Source organism: Phascolarctos cinereus, unplaced genomic scaffold (genome assembly GCF_003287225.1).
Source record: "Phascolarctos cinereus isolate Bilbo 61053 unplaced genomic scaffold, phaCin_HiC Scaffold_5;HRSCAF=322, whole genome shotgun sequence".
Lineage (NCBI taxonomy): Eukaryota > Metazoa > Chordata > Mammalia > Diprotodontia > Phascolarctidae > Phascolarctos > Phascolarctos cinereus.
In genome coordinates, this window is record NW_027555958.1 from 421,553,800 (window position 1) to 421,571,363 (window position 17,564).

At 40.2% G+C, this 17,564-nt stretch overlaps 1 protein-coding gene across 2 annotated transcripts in view; it reads left to right on the forward strand.

The window, feature by feature from the left end:
* The window catches only part of GPA33 (glycoprotein A33), a 59,444-nt gene extending 43,224 nt beyond the window's left edge, over positions 1 to 16,220 (forward strand). For both annotated transcript variants that reach the window (XM_078156518.1, XM_020974707.2), the window contains 4 exons: positions 3,201 to 3,356; positions 13,424 to 13,543; positions 14,299 to 14,422; positions 15,767 to 16,220. In XM_078156518.1, the coding sequence (XP_078012644.1) occupies positions 3,201 to 3,356; positions 13,424 to 13,543; positions 14,299 to 14,422; positions 15,767 to 15,896 (530 nt within the window). In that variant the 3' untranslated portion in view covers positions 15,897 to 16,220. The remainder of the gene's footprint in view (positions 1 to 3,200; positions 3,357 to 13,423; positions 13,544 to 14,298; positions 14,423 to 15,766) is intronic.
* The last annotated feature ends 1,344 nt before the right edge of the window (positions 16,221 to 17,564 follow it).

Below are 17,564 nucleotides of genomic sequence, written 5' to 3' on the forward strand. Positions count from 1 at the left end.
TGACTGCCCACAGTATCTGTAAGGTGAGAATTCCTGTGGCTGAGCCTACCTCCCTTCCCAGCAGCCCCCAGAGCCTGTTTGTTGTTTCAGCAGAGATAGCCTGGAGGTGTTTGTACTTCACTCAGGCCCAATCTCCTTCCCTGAGGTCTTTTCTAGTTGTCCCAGGAAGATCCCTACTCTGCCCCAACTCTAGTTTATTTTTGTTGCTCTACATTCATCCTGAGGCATTGTTTTGTCTTGTTTGTGGAGGAAATCTGGAGAGCTTGGAATATTCTAACCTACCCCTCCATCTCCCCAGAATTCCCCCTATCCTCCTATGTTTAGCCCCAGCCTATCTTTTCAGCCTCATTACATTTTTCTCTCTTTCTCCTATTCTTTAATCCAGGCAAACTGATCTCTCTGTTCCTCACATAAGGAACACCATTTCACTTTGTGCTGACCATTCATCACTCCTCCTCACCTTCCCCTCACAGATTCTCTTCTGTCAAGATGTAGCTCAGCCACGGAGCATTTCTTGTCCCCCCTCCCAATTAGCTAGTGCCCTCCTAACTACCTTATACTGAAGTATTTATTTGCTCGTATTCTCTATATACTTACATATGTATTTGCTGCCTCTCCGATTAGAATGACAGCCCCTTCAGAGCAGTGATGGTTTCGTTCTTTGGTTTCATTCATCCCCCAGAGCCTAGCATAGGGCTTGGTACATTGTAAGCACTTTATAAATACTTGTTAGTTGACTAATATGGGTTCCCCAGGCCACTAAGAAAACTTAAGATGGAACCAATTTTTCTGAGGTTTCTGAGCTCTACAATAACAGATGTGAGTAAGCGAGTGAACATTGCTGAGTGAACAGTGTCTCCTGGATGCCAAAGCAGACCCAAAGAGCAAACGATGCTGAGAGAATTTGAAACCGTACTATACAAGAATTGGTGGAAGAATCTGGGGATGTTTAGCCTGGAGGGAAAGACTTAGGTGGATTCAAGTAGTTGAGAGGGATTAGCCTTTTGTTCTGCTTGGCCTCAGAGAACAGAATTGGGAGCAGTGGGTGGAAGTCACAGAGATAAAGATTTAGGCTCCAGGAAAGTAAGTAAATACATTCTTACAACATGACCCAGAGCTATAACTAGCTGTTCTAGCTCCCAGGGCAAGTACCAAAAGTGCAGGCAAGGTGGAGGGGGTGGGGGACAGAAATCAGGATAGCTGCTGGGCTGGGAGCAGGGGGCATAGACTGGCAATGAGCTGACTCAAAGCATGCTAGACCAGAGGATTCTCATTCACTATTCACAGACCTGTGTCTTTGTTGTACCAAAGGGTGGTTTTTAAATGTCTGGTTTACATGGGATAGTTGGCAGTCATTCCTACTTGAGTTTAGAGTTTTGGGAATGTCCCTTTGGTGCCATCGACAGCCCCAGACTAAGTCCCACCCCAAGCCCCAGGCAGAAATGGAGGGGTTGGAGGGAGCAGACAGGGGGACACAATGGGGGCAGAGATGCAGCATTGGGCACAAATGTGACAGAGGCCATCTTCCTCAATCCTGAAAGTGGTAGCCTTGGTGAGGCAGCAGAGGCAGTCATGCCTCTGAGGGCTTTGGAGCAAAACTGGTAAAGATCCAGAATAAGAAGGAGTGGTAGGCAAGAGGACTATGGGAGGAAGAAGCTGGGAATTAATTCTGTGGCTTTTATGGCCCATTTATGGGAGGTTATCCAGGTTTATAGCCTCCCCTAAATTAAAGGAGGCAATGAGGTATAGTAAAAAGTATACTGGTTCCAGGTTCAAATCCTTCTTCTGACCCTACTTCCATGGTCTCAGGCAAGTCACTTACACTCCCTGGGCCTCAGTTTCCTCATCTGTAAAATGAGATTATACTAGACAATCTTTAAGGTCCCTTCAGCTTCATATCTATTATATAACAGTGGTGCCTAGACAGTCCTTGTTTTCTCTGCCAGTCTCTCAGTAGATAAATATTGTAGTTGTTATCACCTTTTATACATAAAGAAACTGAGTCTTGGAGAAGTTAAGTGAGTTGCTTAAGGTCACACAGATATTAGGGGGCTCTGTTGGAACTCAAATCACTGGACTCAGGATCATCGTAGATCTAGACCTGGAAGAGGCCTTCTAGCTTAATTGTCCCCATTTTATATGAGGAAACTGAGGCCCGTGGAGATTCAATGAGTTGCCCGAGGCTACACAGATAGCCCCAGAAGTGTGATTTGAGCCCAGGTCCTTTGATTACAGAGCTAACACTCTTTCCACTGCACAAACCTGGATTTGAATTCTGGCTGCCGTTTCCTAGCAGTGTGACATCAATCAAGACCTTGAGCCTCAGTTTCCTCATCTGTAAAATGAAGGGTTTGGACTGGCTCATTGCCAAAGTCATTTCCAGCCCTAAATTCCATTATTAGGGATAGTTACCAGTGGAGTTTGCCATTTTTATTTTGACTTTTTACTAATGCATTTTTTTTAATTTTAGAAGATTCTCCTCCCAGTGGCGTTTTGTAATAAGTGAGGTTTGTGAGATCATAAGTTTAGAGCTGGAAGGAACCTCAAAGGTCATTTAGCTCAATGCCCTCATTTTTGCTGTTAGAAAAACTGAGGCCCAGAGAGGTGATGACTTGTCCAGGGTCACGTCAACAATCAATGGCAGGGGTAGATCCTCTGACTCCTGATTCGATGCTCTTTCTACTCACATTATACCCTCCTCATGCAGAATTATGGTAAAGGCTTAAAACCTCCAATCAAGAGTAACCCACAGGAGATACAATCTTCAAAATCTGTGTTGGGCACACCAATGACTTGTCCAGGCTCTGGTCATGTATCTCTCACTGCACTTTCATGTTCTGACTCAAATAATAGCTATCTGTGTCATATCTCAGCTGTTAATGCTCTCCTCTCACATTCCCTTCCACCTACTCTGTAGATAGCTTATCTATACCTAGTGGTTTATATGTTGTCTCCTCCATTAGACTGTGAGCTCCTCGAGGGCAGGGACTGTCTTTTACCTTTCTTTGTAGCTCTTAGCACAGTGCCTGGTACGTAGGAGGCTCTTAATATATGTTTGTTGACTGAATGAGTGTGCTTAGTGGCAGTGATCATATGCTGGGTAGAGGTTGAGGTAGGATGGCACATTATACATAATAGACTACCTGGTCCTTTCACAGACTCACAGAATGTGACCTTCTCTGTCTTTTCCTTCTTTGCAGTGCCTCCCTCCATACCAGAGTGCAGCATTGAGGGGGAAACTATATATGGGAACAACATCCTGCTAAATTGCCAATCCAAAGAGGGGTCTCCAGCTCCCCAGTACAGCTGGAAGAGCTTTGACATTGAGAACAAGGAACGGCTACTCTCACCACCAGGTATCTATGAGTCATCATGTCAAGAAGAGCCATCTGTGGTCAGACACTGGAATGCTCAACGCCCTTGGTCCCCAAGTTGTATGCTGTCTCCTTAGGTTGTGAGTTTTTGAGGTCCAGAATCATTTTTGCTTCCTTTGTAATCCCAGCATTTAGCACATTGACTGGTACCTAGCATTTAATAAATGCTTGTGAACTTGACTGGAAATCAAGAAATTATTAGACTAGATCAGAGGAATGTCTTAGATGTGGCATTTAAAGTTTTCAGCAAGGTATTTGACAAAAATCACAAGAAGGAGAGATGCAAAGTCATTGAGAATAGGTATTATTTGATTTTTTTTGTCTTTGTCTCTTTAGTATTCATTGTAGTGCCTGGTATGTAGTAAGAGTTAAATAAATGTTTGTTGATTAAGAGATGTTGGCTGGGTTCAGTTAGTGTATTTAGAACCAACTTGAACGGGCAGACAGCATGAAGCTACTGAGTGACAGAAGAAAAAGAGGAGAGAGGGATACAAGAAAAAGCTTGGTGCATTTGACAGTTATGCTTAGAACAGACAGATGGATTCTTAAGAGACATTCACATGGGAAAAGGGTGGCTCTGCATAAGTGTCATTTGCTTGCTGTCCACAAGGTGGCCACACTGCAGCAGAATGGCTTGTTTCCAGCTCTTCATAGAACCAGACTAACGCTGGAAGGAACTTCAGAGACCATTGAGTTGGATCCCCTCATTTTGCAGATGAGTTGCTGAGGCCCAGGGAGCCTCAGTGATTTGTCCAAGGTCACACAGGTAGAAAGTGTCAGAGGCAGGATTCGAACACAAATCTAATTATTCCAGAGCCAGTACCTGGTCCACTGTTTCATAACATTATAAGCTCTTGGAGATGGAAGCGACCTTAGGGATCATCTAGTCCAATTTCCCCTTCCTTTTACAGAAGAGAAAACTGATCCGTGGTTGGGTCACACATTGGAACCCAGATATCTTGATTCTCAGCCCAGTATTTTTCCTGTTATATACCATTCTGCCTCCTCTGTGCTTTTAGAAATTCTTTAGTAGGAATGGTATGAGTCTGTCAAGATTCCTCCTCCTTGGGGCAGCTAGGTGGTACAGTGGATAGAGCACTAGTCCTGAAGTCAGGAGGACCAGAGTTCAAATCCGACCTCATACCAAACACTTGACACTTACTAGCTGTGTGACCCTGGGCAAGTTACTTATCCCCAGTTGCCAAAAAAAAAAAGATTCCTCCTTCTTCCCCTATGTTCTTTAAGTCTGGTCTTGTAATTTCCACTGTTTAGGGAGCTCCCTCAATCTATGGCTGTGCCCAAGCATTCTGCCACTTTTAGTTGCCCAGGACACAGATATTAAGTGACTTACCCAGGGTCACTCAGCCAGTTTAAATCAAAAGTAAAACTTCCATTCAAATCATCTTGATTCCTATCCAGCAGACCACAATGCCTCTCAACAAGGGCCTCTTTTCCATAGCATCACCACCATTCTGTCCTTGAGCCCCTCCTTCATGGGTGGTGCCCATGGTGGCTGAATCTTCTGGCTTCATTCTTTAGGCTAGTGGTGGCTGCATTCCACTCCTTCATTCCTTAGGCACCTGGCAATAGTAACATTCAATACTTTCTAAATTAAATTTTATATTTTATATAAATTTATATGTAATATATATACTTATATATAATATATGATATATAAATATGTAATACATATAATAGATAATGTATAATTTTTATATTTTAGTTAATAAGTGTTTACTTTCTCTCCCTCCCACTCCATGCCCCAGAAAAAGGAAAAAGAAAACCCTTGTACCAAAAATGCATAAAGCAAAAAAATTCCTAAATTGACTAAAGCAACACGTACCTCATTTTACGTATTTACTCAATCATCTCTCTGTCAGGAAGTAGCCAGAATTTTTTACCATCAGTCTTCTGGAATCATGGCTGGTCAGAGTTCCCAAGGCTTTCAAAGTTGTTTACATCTTTACAATATTGTTGTTGTATAAATTGCTCTGGTTCTGCTCATATCACTCTGCATCTGTTCATAAAAGTCTTTCCAAGTTTCTCTGAAACTGCACTTTCCATTGTTTCTTATAGTATAATAATATTCCATTATATTTGTATACCATAATTTATTCAGCCATTCCCAATCCCAATCTATTTCCATCTTTTTGGGAGCTATCACACACCCTTTCCAGATTTGGGTGCCACATGGAGATATTTCTATCTTGGTGGAGTTGGATTGTGATACCCATAATACCCGATGGTACTTAAAGAAATTGGGTTAAATTACCAAGAAAGCCCAATAGCAAGAGATAGAGAAATTCCATTTAAACTTACCATAGACATTGTAAAATATTTCAGAGTCTACCTCCGAAAACAAACCCAGGAACTATGTGAACACAATTACAAAACACTTTTCATGTAATTAAAGTGTTTCTAAATAATTGGAAAAACATCAGTTGCTCATGGGTTGGCTGAGCTAATATAATAAAAATGACAATTCTACCTAAGCTAATTTACTTATTCAGTGCCACTCCAATCAAATTGCCAAAAAATTATTTTGTAGAGTTAGAAAAAATAATAAGATTCATTTGGAAGAACAAAAGGTTCAGAATATCAAGACAATTAATGAAAAGAAATGCAGGGGAAGGTGGCCTAGCCATTTCAGATCTTAAATTGTGTTATAAAGCAGCAATCATCAAAATTGCTTGGTGCTGGCTAAGAAATAGAGTGGTGGATCAGTGGAATAGGTTAAGTATGCAAGACACAGTAGTCAATGATTATGGTAATCTATTATTTGATAAACCCAAAGACCCCAGCTTCTGGGATAAGAACCCACTCTTTGAAAAAAACTGCTGGGAAAACTGGAAAAGAGTATGGCAGATACTAGGCATAGACCCAAATCTCACACCATACACCAAAATAAAGTCAAAATGGGCTCATAATTTAGATATAAAGGCTGATACTGTAAATAAACTGGGAGAGCAAGGAATAGTTTACCTATCAGATTTATGGAAAACAGAAGAATTCATGACCAAACAGGAGATAGAGAACGTTACAAAATGGAAGTTTTTGCACAAACAAAGCCAATGCAACTAAGATTAGAAGGAAGGTAGAAAGGAAGGAAGGTAGAAAATTGAGAAAGAATTTTTATAACCAATGTCTCTGATAACGGCCTCAATTCTAAACTATATAGAGAATTAAGTCAAATTTATAAGAATACAAATCATTTCCCAATTGATAAATGGTCAAAGTATGTGAACAGGCAGTTCTCAGATGAAGAAATTAAAGCCATCTATAGTCATATGAAAAAATGCTCTAAATCACTATTGATTAGAGAAATGCAAATCAAAACAACTCCGAAGTACCACATCACACCTATCAGATTGGCTAAGATGACAAAACAAGAAAATGATAAATGTTGGAGAAGATGTGGGAAAATTGGAGCACTAATGCAATTGTTGGTGGAGTTGTGAACTGATCCAACCATTTTGGAGAGCAATTTGGAACTATGCCCAAAGGGCTATAAAAATGTGCATACTCTTTGACCCAGCAATAGCACTTCTAGGGCTATATCCCAAAGAGATCATACAAATGGGAAAAGCACCCACATGCACAAAAATATTTATAGCAGCTTTTTTTTGTGGTGGCAAAGAATTGGAAATTGAGAGGATGCCCATCAATTGGGGAATGGCTGAACAAGTTGTAGTATATAAATGTAATGGAATATTATTGTGCCATAAGAACTTCAGAAAAAATCTGGAAAGACTTGTATGGTCTGATGCTGAGTGAAATGAGCAGAACCAAGAGAACATTGTACATAGTAACAGCCATGTTGCACGATGACTAATATTGATAGACTTAATCCTTCCCAGAAATACAAGGATCTAAGACATCTCCAAAGGCCTTGTGATGGAAAATGCTATCCACATCCAAAGAAAGAACTATGGAGTTTGAACGCAAATAGAAGCATACTATTTGCTATTTTTTTTTCTTCTGTTGAGCTTTGTTTCCTCTTTCTGGTGGTTCCTCCTATTGGTTCTAATTCTTACTTACAACATCACTAATGTGAAAATATATTTAATAGGAATGTATATGTATAGCCTATAGGTGGTGGGGAGGAAGGGGGAGAAAAATTTTAAACTCAAAAGCATATGGAAGTGATTGTTGATAAATCAAAATAAATTAATTTAAAAAATAAAGAAAAAAAGAGAAAAAAATGGGTTAAGCAGAGGCAGACTAGCTCACAAGATACTCAGCTACATTCCCTGGTGCCTGAGGGGAGAGTATAAACAGGGCATGCTGGAGCTAGCTCTAACCCACTTGAGAGAACCGGGTTTTTTTGTTTTTTTGTTTTTGTTTTTTTGCTTTTTGATGAGGCAATCAGGGTTAGTTGCCTAGGGTCACATAGCTAGTAAGTGTCAAGTGTCTGAGGTCACATTTGAATTCAGGTCCTCCTGACTCCAAGGCCAGAGCTGTATCCACTGAGCCACCTAGCTCCCCACCCCCTACATTGTTTAACTCTCAGTGTGAACATTTATACTTCAGAAATTGGTAATCAGCTACAAATCAAGACTTCATTTATTATTTTGCTGATTGTGTAGACTTTAAAAAGTGTTAATAATGCAGATTAAACCTAAAAGTGTGCACATACATTTTTTTCAGGGTCTTATCAAACATTTACCAACACACCTGAATGTGTTGTTCTCTAAACATTGCTTGAGCTCAGCAGGGGTGCAATAAAAGACTTAGGAAATGAAGAGATCACCAGACTGGAGGCCTGCTGACTGAAGGCTAATAATAATAATAATAATAATAATAATAACAACAACACAATAATAATAATAATAGTAATAATAATAATAATTTGCATTTATGTAACAAATTTAAGGTTTGCAAAGTGATTTACATTCATTCTCTCATTTGAGTCTGATAACATCCCGAAGTATACAGTAGAGGAAAGGGGCAGCTGGTCTCTGAGCTCCACCTCCAGCTGCATCTCAAACTCTCTCCTAATGAATTGTCCCATAGAATACCTCTGGTTATGAATATTCTGTCTTGGAGTTCTGCCAAATCCTGGTAGTAGAACACTGGCCTGACCCTCCGCACTCTCAGCTCATTTCAGGTTCGTTGAGTTGGGTAAAGAAGCTCTTATTTAGATTGTAGCCACTAGATGGCAGCAGGACCTTCAGCAAGACATCACCATCTGCTCAGAAACTCATGTAAGTTGGAGGATTTTACTCTGGAGTCACCCCCAACCCAGGATGGATAGATAGATAGATAGATAGATAGATAGATAGATAGATAGATAGATAGATAGATAGATAGATAGATAGATAGATAGATAGATAGATTAGATAGACAGACAGATGGACGGACGGACGGACGGACAGACAGGCAGACAGACAGACAGACAGACAGACAGACAGACAGACAGACAGATAGATAGATAGATAGATAGATAGATAGATAGATAGATAGATAGATTAGATAGATAGACAGACAGACAGACAGACAGACAGACAGATAGATAGATCCATAGATAGATACATGGATACATAGATACATAAATAGATCCATAGATAGATCCATAGATAGATCCATAGATCCATAGATAGTAGATAGATAGATAGATAGATGATAGGTAGTAGATAGATAGATAGACAAATAGATAAATAAAGAGAGATCTATCTATAGATGTAGAGATAGGTAGATAGATAAATACAGAGAGATAGAGGGAGAGATAGAGATATTTATAGATATAGAGATAGGTAGATAGATAGGCAAATAGAAAGAGAGGCGAGTTAGAAATATATGTATCTATCTCTAGACAGAGAGAGGTATATCTATAGATATAAGGATAATATGTAAATATAGATATATTGGGCATCTAGATGGCACAGTGGACAGAAAATAGGGCTTAGAGTCAGGAAGATCTGAGTTCAAATCCTGCCTCAGACACTTACTAGCTGCATGACTCTAATCAAGTGATTTGACTTTGCCTCAGTTTCCTCATCTGTAAAATGAGCTGGAGAAGGAAATGGAAAACCATTCCAGTATCTTTGCCAAGAAATCTCCAAATGGGGTCACAAAGAGTTTCATGACTGAACAACAACTAGATAGAAATCTGTCTATATAGAGAGTCATATCTCTGGACTATAACTCTTTGCAACTGTGAATTAGTCCAAGCAGGAAGGTTTCCCAGTACTCTCTCCTAGTCTTATTATTAAAAAAAAAGAGAGAATTCAATAGATTTTAAAGCAAGAAATGACCTCAAATGATCATCAGGCAGAGATACAGGGAAGAATAGTGAGTAGAGCCCTTCAAATTCAGGTAGGTGACACAGTGACATGGCCTGGTGCTTATAGAGTTAGCCTTAGAGTCAGGAAGCCCTGAGTTCAAGTCCCATCTCTGACACATTCTAATTGTGTGACTCTGGGCAAGTAATTTATTCCCTCAGTGTACCAACAACTTTTCAAGACTCAGAGTTACAGAATGGTTGCTGGATCTGCATTGGGAGGAAGAGTTTCCTTACCCGTAGTTCTCTACACCAATGAAATAACAGACCTGAATCAGGAAAAGAGAATAAAGGCATTATATCCCCATTGTACAAAGGAGGTAACAAAGGCCCAGAGAATTTAACTGAATTGTTTAAGGTTACATGGAAAATAATAATAATGATAACAACACATTTACATAGTGATTTAACATTTATAAAACACTCTCCTCAAGGCCAGTGAATCTTTACCTACCAGTACATGGGGTAATAGCTCCAGACCTAGAACATGTGGATTCAAATTCTGCCTCCAGCACTTCCTAGCTATGTGATCTAGGACAAGTCAATTTCACCCCTTTAGGCCTCATTTTCCTCACCTATAAAAATAATAAGGTTGAATGAAGTGACTTCCAAAGTCTCTTTCTGCTCTAAACAAAAACAAAAACAAAACCCAACTGTATGATCTTAGGTAAGGAAAGTTTATTACCCTTATTTTATAGATTAATGTAGTAAGGTACACAAAGGTTAATTAATTTACCCACAGGCACGAAGAATTAGAATGCAAATGCAGATCTGAGGTGTCCACTTCTAGTTACCTTCCCTCTCTAGCACACTGTCTAGTAAATAGTAGAGAACCAATGGAGAGGAGTTTGATTTGTCAGCACCATGGCCAGAGGTAGTAGCAAAGGAAGGGACAGATTGTCCCTAGATTTGAGGAACAGCTATGTTTAGTTGTGGGCAATAACTTCAGAGGTGGTTTAGCAGGACAATAGGACCAGTCACATCCCTGAGGCCACTCCCTGTAGGGCAATAGGGGCAAGACGAAGTGCTAGTCTATACTAGAGCTTTGGGAAATTGTATTTCCAAAGGTAAGGTCAGGAAATAGTTTCCACATCATGACTTTCCCCATCAAGGTTTCAATATATCTGGGGTCTGCATAAGAAATTAAATAGGAATTTGGGGGGGGGAGTTTTGTGGAAACCTCAGACGACATGCAAAGACCAGCAGACAACACAGAAAAAGTTTAGAAACTCAGAAATGCATATAGTATTGTGTATTATCAACCCAAATTTTACAATAAGGTACTGTAAACACCTCATAAAAGAAAAAGAAAAAATTCAAACTTCTTCTCTGGTATGAAGGGAGGGCCAAAAATTTTTATGCTGATTTTACGATCAAGGGGGTACCATGCCCTTAACCCCTGCGATGTGGAAGGGATGACTGTAAATGCCTCATCAGTGTTAGAGACGTGACTGCTGTATTGTTTGGGAACCTGAGAACTTTCCCAGTGTCAGTGTGTTTCTGTCTCTCTCCATATGATACACTGACCTGTGAGAATATAACTAGGGAAGCTATGTATTGTGCCTGTATTTTCCTTTCCCTTGCATGACTGGATACTGTAACTGCTTAGTGCCTCCTTGGTGATCCCTAGGGGATCAGTCTTCCAGTTCAAGAAAGGCCATGATGAGTTCTTTCTGACACAGTCTGGGTTGCAGCTCTGAGGTGGCAACTAGGACCCTTCCCCATCAGCACTGGAGCATTGACTGCTTAAGTGCTCCAGATGCCCTACCTTTGAGCAGAATCCTATAGCTCTGAGTGTTTGTCCCACCTAAACCATCCCCATTAGACTTCTGTATGAGTCCATCCAGGGGAGATTAGACAAGTAATAACAGTTTAAATTTGTGGCATGTTTTATGGACACTTTCACATTTGCAACAACCCTGTGAAACAGGGAATATAAGTATTATTATTACCACAGATGAAGAAATGGTCACTAAAAGGTTGGACTTGTTCAAGGCTTCATAGCTAGGAGGTAGTGGACCCCAGACTAGAATCCAGGGTTTAACTGCTAACCCAGGGATCTACTTTCATCACACTGCTCTGCTTCTTGGTATAAGTTGTGAGTATGTGTATGTTTATGACAAGGTTAGAAAGGGAAGGTGTTGGATGGGCAAGGTGAGGGGTGGAAACTGGTTACTGGTAATGGTCTTGGCTGCACACATCTGTCCACTGATGCTCAAAACTGTTCCCTTATGCTACTCAGTAAGCATTAAATGAAAAGATTCATTAAGAAGGGGTGGGAGCTGATTGAAAGGAGGGCAGATTGAGAGAGGTGGTGGTCAGAAGCAACACACTTTTGAGGAGGGACAGGGTGGAAGGAGAGAGGGAGAGAGAGAGACAGAGAGAGAGAGAGAGAGAGAGAGAGAGACAGAGAGAGAGAGAGAGAGAGAGAGAGAGAGAGAGAGAGAGAGAGAGAGACAGAGAGAGAGAAGACAGAGAGAGAGAGAGAGAGAGAGACAGAGAGACAGAGAGAGACAGAGACAGAGAGAGAGAGAGAGAGAGAGAGAGAGGAAAGGATAAATGGGGGAAAATAAGATGGAGGGAAATACACAGTTGGTAATCATAACCAAAACAAAATTTATAGTAAGTTTCTCTGATAAATGCCTCATTTCTCAAATATGTAGAAAACTGAGTCAAATTTATGAGAATACAAGTCATTCCCCAGTTGATAAATGGTCAAAGGATATGGACAGGTAGTTTTCAGATAAAGAAATCAAAGCTATCTATAATCATATGAAAAAATGTTCCAAATCACTATTGATTAGAGAAATGCAAATTAAAACAACTCTGAGGTACCACCTCAGGTTGGCTACTATGATTAAAAAAAGGACAATGACAAATATTGGAGTAGATGTAGAAAAACTGGGACACTAAAGCTCTGTTATAGACTTGTGAACTGACTCAACCATTCTAGAGAGTAATTTAGAATCATGTCCAAAGGGCTATAAAACTGTGTATACCCTTTAATCCAGAATACCACTACTAGGTCTGTATCCCAAGGAGATTTTTTAAAAAGGAAAAGGACCTACATGTACAAAAATATTTATAGCAGCTCTTTTTGTGGTGGCAAAGAATTAGAAATCAAGGGGATGTCTACCAATTGGGGAACAGCTGAACAAGTTGTAGTATATGATTGTGATGGAATACTATTATGCCATAAGAAATGATGATCAGGATGCTTTCAGAAATACCTGGAAAGACTTATGTGAACTGATGCAAAGTGAAATGAGCAGAACCAGGAGAACAGTATACACGGTAACAGCAATACAATGATCAACTGTAAATAACAGCTATTCTCAGCAATACAATGATTCAAGACAATTCCAAAGAACTTATGATGAAAAATGCTACCTCTAGAGAAAGAATTGATGGAGTCTGAATGCAGATTGAAGCATGCTTTTTAATTTTTTTCCTTGGGGTCAGGTTTTTTTTTTGTCTATGTTTTCTCTTACAACATGACTAATATGGAAATGTGTTTTGCATGCCTACACATGTATAACCTATATCAAAAAGCTTCCCTTCTCAATGAGGGGACAGGGGAGGGAGGGGAGAGAATTTGGAACTCAGAATTTTAAAAAACAAATATTAAAAATTGTAGTTACATGTTATTGGAAAAAAAAATTTTTTAAATAAAGGATCCGTTAAGCATCATTCCTTTCACTGAGTGAAATATTCTCAGTCCCAGGCTGAACAGCTTCTCTTCTCACCTTGACCTTTTCCTCTTTCCCAGCTACAGGAAATGACCTGCTTCTGAAAAACATTACCTATGATACTTCTGGCTATTACATCTGCACCTCCACCAACGAGATGGGGACTGAGTCCTGCAATATCACTGTTGCTGTCAGACTTCGTAAGAACCCATCCACGGAGGGGGAAAGGGAGTGAAGGACTGCAAGGGCCAGAAGAGGAAGGCAGGGTATCAATATCAGCAGGAGGGGTCACAAGGACTGATTAGAAAGGCTTGGGTAGTGAAAATAAAGAAAAAAGAAAGGCTTGGGTATGCTCATTCCCTGATATAACAATAACAATAATAATAATAATAATAATAATAATAATAATAATAATAACTATCACTTTTAAGTGCTTTCAAAATGCTTTACAGATATTATTTCATTTTATCCTCACCACAACCCTGGGAGGCAGGTGCCATTGTGAACCCATTTGGCAGATGAGGAAACTAACACAGACAGAGGTTAAGTGTCTTGCCCAGGATTTTGTTGTTGAGTCATTTCTTCAGTTGTGTCTTTTTGTGACCCCATTTTGGGATTTTCTGGGTAAAGATATTAGAGTGGCTTGTCATTTCCTTCTCCAGCTCATTTTATAGATGAGGCAAACAGGGTTAAGCGACTTGCCTAGGGTCACACAGCTAGGAAATGTCTGAGGCTGGATTTGATAGATTTTCCTGGCTTCTCGCACTTCTCCTATCCCTCGTTTGACCAGGGCCGTTGTAGCAGTCACACCCAGTAGACTATACCAGATTGCTTAGTAAGCTGTGACAATGCCGTAGATGTGTAGTACTTTCACAAGGGTAAAAGTGGCCAAGGCTGGGTGCTTTGGGGAGTGTTCCTGATATTCAGATGAATCAGCTGGTTTGCCCCCTCACAGCCTCAATGAACATTGCCCTGTATGCTGGGATTGCGGGAGGCGTGGTTGCTGCCTTCATCATCATTGGCATCATTGCATACTGTTGCTGCTGTAGGAACGAGAAGGAAAAAGACAGCGAGAGACCGTGAGTGATACCATTTCTCTAAGGAACTTGTGGAGGGAAAGAAGATGGGCCAGGGTTACAAGTAGCTCTATTGCAGTATGGCAGAAAGAACAGCCAATCTAGAGTCAGGAGACCCAGTTTCCTAGCCGCTTCCAAACCATGCTTCATACCTCACTCCTTTCTAGTTTCCCTTTATGTGTCCTCAAGGGCAGTAATTGTCTTGTTTGCTTTTCAAGTCAACAAACATTTATAAAGCCCTTACTAAATGCTGGGAATACTAAGGAAGGAAAAAAAATTAGTTCCTGCCCTCAAGGAGCTTACAATCTAATGGGGGAGATAACATGCAAACAACTATGTACAAATAAGCTTCCTACAGGAGGATAAATTGTAAATAATCAACAGAGGAAAGGCACTAGATTTGAGCCAGAACAGGAAAGGCTTCCTGCCGAAGTTGGGATGTTAGCTGGGAATGAAGGAAGCCAAGGAAGCCAGGATGTGAGAGATGAAGAAGAGAAGGCATTCTAGGTATGTATTTGTGTCCACCCCCAGAGCTTAGCATAATGCCTAGCCCATGCTTTTTCATTCATCCTACTTACACTTTGTGTGACCTTGAGCAAATCACAAATTCTCTCTGGGTCTTAGTTATTACATCTGGAAAATGAGAAAGTTGGGTTAGATTAGCACCAACTAGCCATTAGACAGTTTCTAAAGTCCCTTCCAGCTTAAATCCTGTTTGGAAAACAATCCAAATCCATGAATTTTTCTTCCATATGCTCCTTCCCCTTCCGACAAGAGGCTGCTTGCCTCTTGGGACAAGGTTTATAAAGTCTGGAAAAAAAAGGTTTATAAAGTATTTCACCTTAACACTCTTTACTTTTCTTGTTTCTCTGGAGGTGTTTCTACTTTAAGGATAGAGATTGCTGCTGCTTTGGTAATTAAATGTTTGTGGAACAAATTAATGAATCAGTGAATGAGCAGATCTCCTGGTGTACAGTGAAGCTTATAGTCTCTCTTTTGAGCATGGATATAAGCAAAGCCCTCGAGGCCTGTCTACTGATCTGGTCCTGAAAATTCCCCCTGGAAAGTCTTGAATTCCAGTACCAAAGCTGCTAACCTGGGTCTTCACTGCTGCCCAACAATATAAATGCACAGGGCCCTAATGTTTACTACTGACCTCCATGGCTTCTATACCCAGCAGCAGAAACTGTGGGTCAAAGAGTATAGTCTCAACTCCTCTTAAGAGCCAGAGTCAGGTGTCTAACAAGGCAATCTGCTTCTGAGGAATGACAATAGTAATGGGATTTGAAGCCAATAATTTGAAATTTGAAACCAATAATAATTCCTTCTCCCCACTTTGACTTTCAGGGATCGAGAGGACTATAGGGAACCTTCAGAGCAGATGAGAGAAATACACAGAAGGGATGACAATGAGGAAGACAGGAATCACGATAAGATGAGTACTGGACAGGACTCACCTGTGCCCAGCTCCCGGTGACTGAAGTTGCCTAATGTTCTGTATGGATGAGGGGAGGAAGAGGAGAAAAGGGTACAAAGAGCATAACTTTTTCTTTTTTTTTAAATGACAATTCCCCACAATTGCATGTAAAAACAATTTTTAACATTTTAAAAAAAATTTTGAGTTCCAAATTCTATCTCTCCTTCCCCTCCCCCTCCCTGAGATGGTAAGCAATCCGATATAGGTTACACATGTACAAAACATTTTCATATTAGTAATTTTGTGTAAGATGACTTCAACAAGAAAGAGAGAGAGGAAAGAAAGAAAGGAAGAAAGAAAGAAAGGAAGAAAGAAAGAAAGAAAGAGAGAGAAGAAGAAAGAAAGAAAAAGAAAGAAAGAAAAGAAGAAAGAATGAATGAATGAAAAAAGGAAGGAAGGAAGGAAGAAAGAAAGAAAGAAAGAAAGAAGGAAAGAGAGAAAGGAAGAAAGAAGGAGAGAGATAGAGAGAAAGAAAGAAAGAAAAGAAAGAAAGAAAAAAGTGAAAAATAGTAAAAAGAATATAACCTTTGAATTCTCTCCTCCTACTGCCCCCAGAGCAGGTTTTCCCATCACTTGGTCAGCTACATTTGTGGGGTGCTTCCTCTACTCCACTCACTGTCATTTCTTGATGAGAAAATGCTTAGCTTGAGTAACACAGATCTAATGGCCAACCTTATCTTCTTGGCTGACCCCTTCAAAGTGACATGCTTACTCCACAGAAGAGCCATTGAGGGGAAGTGTTCAGGTAGGTCAGATTTTCTTCTACATTCAGACTTTCTTGGGCTCGCATACCTATGTGGGCTAATACCTAGGCATCTCCCTACAACTACATATATAACCTTTCATGTTACTTGAAGTCCTTTTCATTTGAGCATATTAGAGATGATCTGATAAAAGCAACCCTGAAGCTTAAGTACAGTCAGTCCAGGTTGCATCAGTCTCAGTGCTATCACTAAAGCCTTAGGAAACAGAGTTGACAGCTGGTTGTACAAGTCTGCCAAACATTGCACATTCATGAGCCCTCCTTTGCTGATATCTGCATAATTAAAGAGCTGCAACAAGTGATCTCCAAGGTATCTCCAGCTATCATATTCTATGATTCTACTCTACTCTGCCTGCTATCTTCTAATCCCATTTTTGGGGAAATTACTGAGCCCTAAGAGTAAATCTTATTTCACTCCATTCCTGCTTTTTGGTTGGCATTCCATTTCCCTCGAATCCCATCTTCCCCTCCCTTCTTGCCATCTCTCCTGCCTTAGGTTGTAAGCTCTTGGAGAGCAGGGGTCCCATCTATACAGTACTCTTCACAGTGGCTAGGACAATTGTGATTTGGTGCTGAAGGATAGGCATTTTGATGATGATTGCCAGTGACAGTGGGGGCATTTCTTCATTTCTCCATATCCTAAGGAGCAATTTTGTGATTTACCAATTTAAAAAAATAAATAAACATTGTTAAACCTCTTCTATTTTATAAATTTTTTTCAAGAAACAATAAAGTTGATATTCTATTTTATGGAAATTCTCGTCTTTTTAAAAAATTTAAGTGTTCCCTGGATGCTAAATCGATCTTTCCAAAGTAGTTGTCTTGGGGTCTTGGAATACTCCCCATATCCATTTAGCTTATTTGTACAAAGTTGTGTGTATGCTATCTCCTCCATTAGGTTGTGA